General features: G+C 43.6%; 2 protein-coding genes across 4 annotated transcripts in view; one reads left to right on the plus strand and one right to left on the minus strand.

The window, feature by feature from the left end:
• The window catches only part of ap1m3 (adaptor related protein complex 1 subunit mu 3), a 13468-nt gene extending 11356 nt beyond the window's left edge, over nucleotides 1-2112 (plus strand). The window contains exons 10-12 of one of the 2 annotated variants that reach the window (XM_026998895.2): nucleotides 102-227; nucleotides 367-442; nucleotides 892-2112. In XM_026998895.2, the coding sequence (XP_026854696.1) occupies nucleotides 102-227; nucleotides 367-442; nucleotides 892-1076 (387 nt within the window). In that variant the 3' untranslated portion in view covers nucleotides 1077-2112. Of the gene's footprint in view, nucleotides 1-101; nucleotides 228-366; nucleotides 443-883 lie in introns of both variants that reach the window. The other variant, XM_026998896.2, reaches the window with a different exon arrangement.
• LOC113570452 (transmembrane protein 125) lies at nucleotides 1944-9329 on the minus strand. 2 transcript variants are annotated; one of them, XM_026998856.2, is made up of 3 exons: nucleotides 9110-9329; nucleotides 3915-4693; nucleotides 1944-3817 (listed from the first exon to the last, which is right to left on the minus strand). In XM_026998856.2, exon 2 carries the CDS (start codon nucleotides 4618-4620, stop codon nucleotides 3952-3954), a length of 669 nt encoding a protein of 222 aa, XP_026854657.2. In that variant the 5' UTR covers nucleotides 4621-4693; nucleotides 9110-9329; the 3' UTR covers nucleotides 1944-3817; nucleotides 3915-3951. The 2 variants fall into 2 exon arrangements, with proteins under 2 accessions (XP_026854657.2, XP_026854656.2); XM_026998855.2 differs by having other exon boundaries at nucleotides 1944-4693.
• Nucleotides 9330-9733: the final 404 nt, after the last annotated feature.

The raw sequence follows: 9733 nt of genomic DNA on the forward strand, positions 1-9733 counted from the left end.
TACTCTGTCCAACAGTACTGATAAAGTTGTGGATTTTTTTTCATTGCCTTTCCCAGGCTGAAATAGGTTATTAGTGTGTAAGTCATTTTGTTTTTTTACAGGGAGGGAAAGAATACATGATGAGAGCTCACGTTGGTCTACCTAGTGTGGAGAGTGATGAACAGGAAGCCAAGCGACCAATCACAGTGAAGTTTGAGATCCCTTATTTCACTGTATCAGGCATTCAGGTGAGTTAGGTGATCTAATTTCCCTGTTAGCCTACTGGGTCCACAACAATGCCAGCCTTTCAGTGTATTTGCATTTTAAAAATCTAAATAGTTAGTTAGAACTGTATTTGTGAAAATAAATGTTGTTTTGTGTAATCAGGTTCGATACTTAAAAATCATTGAGAAGAGTGGCTACCAGGCATTACCATGGGTGCGATATATTACACAGAGTGGAGGTAACCCACATACACTCACACACACCCACAGACACACACACAAATAATGTCTAGACCTACCTTTGCCCTTCATAAAAACTCTCATAAAACCGGAGTGAGCACACCTCACTTTGTTTCCCTTTCTTTATTACTCTCTATCTCTCTCTCTCTCACACACACACACACACACACACACACACACACACACACACACACACACACACACACACTGTCATTTCCAACTTTAGTAGAGTGTAGAAGACTGTCAGTTTTCCATTCACATCAGCAACACCAGAGTAGAGTGAGGCACACTAATCCTTCATCTCTGCTCACTTTCTCATTAGACATGCTAATGAATAAATCCCATATAGCGTACATAAGGATATATTCATTGCCTGCTTTCTAAGCAATTAAATGTTTTATTGACCATGTTATTTATTTTTTTTTAATCATATTTGACAGATTATCAGATACGGACGAATTGATGGGATTTATTTCACAGCAGTGTCTTAACATTCCTTCTACTCTTCTGAGAAAAATAACGATGTGCTGTCTTCAAACATCAGTCAAATTCCAGCATCTCTGTCTATCTTGCACGCAATGTCTGTGGACGAGAGAGACACAGAGAGTGTGTGTTGTTTGGATACGTTACTGAGTCTAAGATCTTTTGCCAATACATCAATAACAAAAATAGTCATACAATGTTTTTTCTCTAAGAAATATAGATTTTGGTAGTTTGCTGTGTTATTTTATATATTTTTAACATAATCTGTTTCTTGTCCAGAAGTTGAATTTATATGTATTTAACAATTTGATGGGTGAAGTCAACCCATCAGTGTTTTAGGCTACTAGTTTAAAATATGTTGTTACTTGTTATCTGTTACAATTATTAACTCACTGACCAGTGGAATAAATACCTACACAAAATCAATTATTAATAAGGCTGTACGCTGTCAGGCAGGGGTGTAACACAATATTTTTACTGCAGTATCATCTGTGGCACATACACACAGGCACTCACACACACAAATACACGAGAAATTAGCAGGCATGGCAAAATAAAGACAATACAATCAATTAATTCTGAAAAAAAGATCACACACACACACACCACTAAAGGAGACATATATACAACTAAAGGAGACATATATACAACTAAGGGAAACGACAGCAAGAAAAGCCAAGACTCCATATCACACTACCTCATTCTCATTATCTTATGATTAAACATTAAACCTGAACCTTGTTTTACATGGTTTAAATCTCCTCACTGTGGCTGTCTCCTGTGTGTCATTGCAGGAGTTTATGGAAATAAAACCTGGCCATAATTCCCTATATTCAGCATGCATTGCATCCCTTGTTCTATCAGTGGGCCTGCTGTATGTGTATGGAATATTGTTTGGACCGCTGCAGAGGCAGCAGAATATATTATTTGCTGTATGACAGCCCGTCTCTCCTTGGCCTGCACTCACCGGAGGCCAGTGGCATGCTAACCTTCACATAATTATTCCACCATGCCGCTGCCTCGGAAATATGCTTTTGATCTCAGTTTTTATTTAGTGATAACATCTACTTGATACTGTACGTGTGACTGTGAGGAAAGAAATGGCAGTGTTTTGTCCCTTTTTGGGGTAGGTTTTTTTTATACTGTGTATTGTCTTGTTGTTCATACTACTTATATTAAACCTTTTGATCTCTGCCAGAAGAAAGTGTTCGGAATGGCTTCACAGTTTGTCTGTCTCTCCACTTTATCAGCTGATTAATAGTGCCACAGGTTATTGAGCTGTTCGACTAAAGCTCAAAGCTCAAAGCTGAATGGTCACTTTGTGAATTATTAACATTAACCAGTCTTACTGCTAGTGAAAATATTATGCAAAATCATTCTAATCAATCTGAAACGCATGAACTGTATATGTGAGTTTTTATGTGTGTGTGTGTGTGTGTGTGAGAGGATGTAATAGTTACTTTGCCAGGTTCAGGCTCTTTCTTGCGAGGCTTATTGGGCGTTGCATGAGAGAGCATAATGGCTTAAAGACAATGGATAACAGAGACTGCCATTGTTCAGGTTGTGACTGACAACAGCTTTAAGCACAATGGGCTGTCTGTGGTGGATGAAAGCAGGCATGGCCCTGCCCGTGACACCCAGGCTGTCTCTGGACCTCCACTCACCCAGCTCTGCTCCTGCAAGAGCCTGCAGGGACACAGCTGGAGAAGCAGTGTCACAGCATGTCCCAATACTTACACACATGCGTGCTCATACACGCACTCACACAAAAACGCACACACTTACTTCACTGAGAAGGAAACAGAACCAGCTCAAACAGAACCACTTTGGCTTTCTGTTTATTTATTTCATGTATTTTGTAAAGAGAACCATAGCAAAATGAAATCATTTGTTTTGTCGCATGGCTTTTCTTACTCAAATGTTTCCAACCTAAAAAATGAGACGAAGTGACTCACTTTCAGCAGTTATATATTAAATCACATCACTTGAGCCTTTTGGCTTTGGAAGAGGTTCATTATACCACTCACCCGCATTGTTTGACACTAGCGACGTCACGTAGAAAGCTCAAACACACAAAACTTGCCAAAATCTTTTAGCCAAATTCCAAAGGTTTGCCATCTGTGCTTTTGCATTTCTATTGACCCCAGTAAGCAAGTTAAGACATCTAGGGTCATAAGTATGCTCACGCTGCCTCTGTTCTGACTCAAAGAAAATTTATAAAATACACTTCCGCATTACTTCTGCCTTGACGGATGGAGAAACGTTTTTGTTTTTGTTTTTTTTTTCCCCCCATCTGCAGCGCTTAGTGGCGAGTGTAATAAAGCTCAGAGTATAAAAATCACACACATGCAACATGGCATGGCATGGCAACCTGTCACACAAACGAAACAACTCTGACAAGCAAGGTCCACATGCCGCCCCCCCCGCCGCTTGGCATACGTCCCTTTGCTCCCATAAATAAGAGTGTGAAGGTCACACACGATCCATTGATGTTGAGGGACTGATGTTTTGGTAAGGCTCATTGATGCTGCAGGAAGGCAGTGGTTGTGTTGTGAGAACAGCATGTTTTAACTAAAAATAATTCATTATTTAAACCCCATTATTGCCCTTTCATTGATCTTTTTGTTGGGAGAAAACCTATCAGTGTATCACAGTTAAGATTTGAAGCTTATGCCTTAAGTCCTTAGTATCATGTTTCAACATGACAACATTCAATAGACATCTCATTGTAAATGACAGAAATGTAGACAAGATGATACATACAGTATGTCAGGTGTGTTTTACCAGAGTTGTTGCAGTTTCATACATTCTTCAATCAATCATAGTCTATTGTGCAAAATGTTGATTAGTGGCTGTGTTTTGCAATTGATCCTCTTGCAGGCAAGTGGTCTCTGAAGAAGGAAAAAAAAAAAAAAAAAAAAGATTTTTCTTATAGATCCGTTCGCTGGCCTGTTTCGTTACTGTGTGTATTTTTGTGCACGCTGTTACCCGAAGTTTCTCTAGGGGGCACCATCCGTAGATAAAGTCATATGAGCTGCGCCAGGCTTGACGTGGTCTCTCTCCTGGGCCGCATGTGTCCTGAAACGGTGAAGACCTCGGCCACCCTGTCCCGCAGGCTTTGCTCGGGCCGTGTCCTCTCCAAGAGGAAAACCACGGCCGAATACATGCCCACCGCCAGCACCGTAAACCCCCCACCCGCCAGCAGCGCCACCCCTGAGATGAACATATCATTCAGGGCCCAGCCTGGTTTGGGCATGTGGTATGCTAGGGCCACATCCAGAAGCACAGCCCCGCACACGAGCAGCGCCAGCCCCGTGACCAGCACGACCAGCACATCCGACAGGCCGCCACTCTTAAGCATGTCGATGCGCCGTCGGCTGCGCACGCAGTTCATGTCCTGCACGGCGGAGCTCAGGAGCTGCTTCAGCAGCACGGCCAGGGCGAGCAGGCACAGGGCGGTGCCGGCGCCCAGCCTCCACTCGCTGGACAGGCTGGTGGTGGTGGAGAGGAGGCCTACACCGCCAAGCCCACAGCCCAGGATCAGGGCCACCGACGCACAATAGCACAGCAGTGATTTACGGGGCTCACTGAACCACCAGAGCTCCACCTGCTCCTCCAGCAGGTCCTGCTGAATGCGGGCCGGGTCGGCTAGCTGGGGGCCCCGTGGAGGTGGGAAGTCCTCTAACTCTGACATGGCACTTGACACCCAGCTACTAAAGAAGGCCCTGGAATTCTTCCGATGTCAGAGGTAGGGTGAAAAGCAACACCTGCCACAGAGCAAGGAAAGAAGGCTTTAGAAGTCTTACTTAGTTGTAATGGATGAAAAACAGTTTACTAATATCTATGATCTCAGGCATAATATACTGTCATTTTTATTCACAGCAAAAACAAGCATGAAAGGTTTAATCATTTGGGAATGCACTTATTACATAAAAAGGCACAACATGCAAAGGCTGAATCAAGCATTCCGATAAAGTCAAATCAGCTACAATACAATTACTTTTCAGTCGAATGCTGATTAATCTCAACCCTGATCAGGCAAAGTAACATGTGAAAGATGCTGTCAGGCATCTGTTGTAAAGCCTTCTCCATGAAAACAGACCGTTTTTCAATAATCCTCAATAATAAACTCTTCGGCAAGACACCACTGTTATGATTTGCTGGTGACTGTGGACTGTGAAAATGTATGTGTTGGGAGAAAGTGCATGTGTGGAGGAAGCGTATTACATGTAGGAAATTCCCTCCCAGTAGAAGCTCATGTGTTAATCCCTTTATCGATGGCCTGTCCCTGTATTCGCAGCAAGCCTACAGCCCATCTTTACAATCCAGTCAGCTGCTTTACCAGAACAGGCAAACGCGAGCGGGCTGCTGGTCTCTGCCGGTGTGCCCTCAGACAGATCCCCTCATAGTAAGCTACGGCCCGGAGTAGACAGGAAGGGAGAGAGGCACCTCGGAGCTGTGAGACGCTCTCCACAGAAAGCTCACGTGGGTTGTTTTTCCTGTTTGTCGACTACGATTGAAATGGCCGCGTGGTTTAGCATGAGCATGTGTGACACTTTGTTAATTAAGTCCCCACAGACTGGAGCCTCTTGTCAGTGTCATGCAGTGCTTTGAAATAGGGTGCAGTAAATGAGGAGGCCTACGGAAGGGGGGAGGGGGGGCAGGAACACAGCTATGAAATAAAACTAAAATCAGGATCGAAGAATGAACTTAATCAGTAGCACAGGTAACAGTGGAAGGGTGTTAGAAAATAGATGAAGTTTCTTTAATGAGAATATCTAGGCACAGAAGCAGGCCTGCTTAGTTGTGTTGCACCAGTGGATTCTGTAAAAGCAAGAGAAGTGCTAATGAATTTTCCTCTAGTGACTAGGATGGAAAAACACAGTCATTGCACCACTGGCTTTCGAAACCAATTTGATCTGCTTAGCTTTAGGTTCTCTGACGGTATGTCTTTAGGACATTAATGATAAGAAAATAAATCAGTTTTCCTCTGAACATATTGCTGCTCAACTCTTATCAGCCCCAAATCCCTAAAAGAGCTGTTCTTCATTAGGCTTCCCACTGTAAAAGGAGATTCTCTGAGCCCAGAAGTGCATTCTTTGGCATGACTATGTACATGCACAACGCTAGAGTAATTGATAAGTAAAAATTTTAAAAGTCAGAAAAGTAGTTTGTAAGGGGCACAAGCAGAAAGACAAATCACGTTCATGTGTGCTGCAGGCAGATGGAGCGATGATGCAGACCTTTGTCCAAACCTTTGCAAAAAGGTCAGAATGCAGTGGTGCAAGTTGGACCTTCACTGTAAATGTAGCCACACTGTAATTTCCAGCAGTAGATATGGATCAGCCGCATATGCGTTACATTTGTACTGACAAAATAGGATTTTGCCTGTTTAAAAACTTTCAATGATACATGCAAATGCACAAAGCAACAAAGAGGTATGCTGATTAGGTGATTATTTATCCTAAATAACTCTAACGAGTTTGCAGCAGGTCCATGGAATGGGCACAGGATGTGGGTTTCATTGACAATGTCTACCTGCAAGTCCCATATCGCTTAAATATCCCCTGGGTTTCGTGGGCTGGCGATAAAAAGCCTTCAAAGCAATCACACGATGCTTCACCCTTGTTGTGAGGTGTTTGACAAACCTAGAGGGGGTGTAGCATCAGAAGCTAGACATGTAGTGGGCATTATGTTTTGGTGTCAGGGTCTATATGGCTGTGCATGTGTGTGAATAGGAAGCATTCACAAAGCATGCTCTTGTCTTGTGTTTGGTCACCACGCAACAGCTGATGCCTTGTTTATTTGCTGCCTGGTTGCCAGACAGAAACAATGAAGTAAGTCTTCTTGGTGTCCTTCTCCTGGGCCAGGATGAGACTAACTTCTCACAGCCTTGGAACAGGAAGGGTGGACTGATAGAAGCAGAATGAGCCAGTGAAACAGCTTTGTCAGTTCCTAGACTTGTCACATACTATTGAAAGATCTGATGAGACAGTGTGCACATGGTGGATAATACAGATATGACCTATTTAATCAACCCTATCTAACGTGAAAAAACATTAAGTGGCTCTTTCACACAAGGATACAAAGCAGAAACTACAGCACGTGGAAGACTAAGAGATGTGGTCTCCCTTACTAGTACACACCAATTTTATCTCCAAAAAGGCATACCTGAAAACCAAGAACAAGATAATTACAGCTTTGAATAATACAGTACAAGACTCCTGAGGTAGAGGGATGCTCTGATAAGACCACGCTTCGTAATGCTGTCTCCGCTAACCTTAATCCACGGGTTATCAGCCAGCACACATGGCTCAGGTTACTGTCAGGCATAACCCCGGGAACAAACGTGGCACACTAGCTTCACTCACCCTTTCACATGCATTACGCAGCCACACAGACTATATATCTCCCAAGTTCCTTCCTTAATCTCTGCTTTTCTTTCTCTTGCCTGCCCTATAGCGCTTTCTGCAGGCTCACTAACCCTCGCTCCCACATTCGAATTGTGTTAGTGTTCTCATGTCCGGCCAGGTTTACCCTGCTTGGAAATCAAAGCTCCTCCCGTTCCCTCCCCCTTTCTCCAGTTGCCTGCTCTCCATTTCACACGCTTGGCTTTTATAGTCCTGCAGCCTCACCTACGTCTACTGTTGGTTTGCACTCTTTCGCTGCGGGACCCTCTTTTGTCCCACGCACTATTATTCTCCTGCCTCCTTTCACCTGGCTGACGTCTTACAAAGCAAGCTGAAAGAACAGGTTGAAAAACAAACAGATATTAGGGACAATAATAGATTGTTCACAAAGTGTGGTGGAAGTAATGTTGTTTTTGCTTTGTCTCCCATACAAGTTTTACACTTGAGCATTTTAAACACTAGCCACATATTCAAGACAGACTTCTAGGAGATTTTTTTGGGGGTACTTCAGTCTGAATGCAAGTTCATTTTGTCTGCTTAGGGCTTTAACACCCTGTAAATTCAGTGCTTTTCAGTGGCTGGCCTGCTGCTATTGAGCCCAGCTGCAATATTTAAGGACTAATTAAATCACCAATTAACATGCGCGTTCGCCCAGCTTCACACTGCTGACGAAAAGAAACCAGTTTGCCCCCACCCCCACTTCCTCCCTCAGAGCAGCGAGGGACGTTCAGGTCTACTCTCCAGGCCAGGAGCGCCATAACCTGATCCCAAACAGGGCAGCCATCCAGGTTTCCCCTCTGTACTGCACTCCACCCTGACCCCTGTCTGTGCAATCATCTCCAGCCAGGTTAGACACCTACACCCTCTCACTCATTCTCAGGACAAGGCTGCTCAATGACATGGAATATCATGGAAAATTCTGGAATCACTGAAGCACAGTGTTGCCAACAGGCATGAAAAACTGAGTTCTGCCATGAGCTGCTGGTGTATGGCTGAGGGTTCAATAGCAAACATGATTTGATGTTTTCATCACTAAACCTTTATTACTTCTCAAATGCATGCATTTGATTCATAGAGGATATTCATGTGTTAACTTCCTCTGCTTTATAGCTGTAGCCAGTGTGTGTATTTGTAGGCACTTTGTTCAGATAAAGTGCTTTAAAATAAAATGTAAAAATTCTATCTTACTTGTTTCAAAATATGTCTGGTGCAAAAAAGACAGGCTATATTGTCTGTATTTCAAGTAATTCCTGACCGTAGACCATGTTTTATCATCAATAATGTGGTTCAAAGGTCAACAATGACATCACGACGTGAACCAAAGTATTGTTTCCTGCTTTTCCCAAACGAAAACAAGCCCCTGTTCATTATCGACATGCAATATGTCAGTAGATACATGAATACAGTAGATTCCGTGTGACTAAAATGTTACTAACGTCCTCAAGTTATACAACTGTTAGAGGTAAACGACAGAACTTGAAAAATCATACGAAACAGTTTCTGCAGGGAACCGGCCTATCCTAACACAACCACTTCTTTTACCCTTGAACTTTTATTATGCTATTCGTTTAAGGATCATAAACCAACAAAGTAAAGCTAAAAAAAAAACAACTAAAAAAAAAACAACTAAAGTTACATCTTGTAATTTTCTAGTATCCTACAAGATTGTTTAACCTTCGTCAGAAGTTATAAGTCAGTTAATTTTATGAAGAGAAGCTGAAAGCTAAGAAACTCCTGAGCACTTCCCGGGATAAGGTAGCCTACCGTTCTTACCTGGGATGATGCTTGGGACATTCGCTCTTCAAATCGGCTCCCGATCGGCTCCAAAAGCGCCGCTTTCTTACCGGAGTCGTTTAAAACGAATAAAGCACGTAATTACTATCCGTGTCATCTCGGTCATTAATAACCGACTGGTTGAAATCGACAGCATCGTTCCGCTCTCTCGGACTGCGTCGCAGGTGCATGCTCCGCTCGTCCCGGACTTCAGCCTCGTTTGGAGGCGTGGTCTGTTTTCGTCGCTACGCCGGTCGCGAGGAGCGGGGCGGCTCCGCGCGGATTCGGGCGCGGGACCGCCTCGCGCCCGCTCCTGGGGGACCCCGGCGGTGACGCCGGACCTGTGGGTCCGAAGGTTGGCCAGTTTGTGCGATAAAGGGAAACGCGACGTCGTCTTCCTTTCCAATAAAGCACCGCCGCGCTACTTTTCTGCTTTACCCGCGTCATGGATCAGCATTTGCCTGAAAGCGGACAGTGCAGAAATATTCAAGCCAGATGTTTCGATAAATCCAGTCTGTTATTACTGGGATAAAATAAGCGAGCCATGTTTGCTCATTTTCGAATGAGAAAATCGCAAATGACTACAATGTAAAACGAACTACAAAGATGGTTTACTGGATGAGG

The sequence above is a fragment of the Electrophorus electricus genome, chromosome 3 (genome assembly GCF_013358815.1).
Source record: "Electrophorus electricus isolate fEleEle1 chromosome 3, fEleEle1.pri, whole genome shotgun sequence".
Taxonomy (NCBI): domain Eukaryota; kingdom Metazoa; phylum Chordata; class Actinopteri; order Gymnotiformes; family Gymnotidae; genus Electrophorus; species Electrophorus electricus.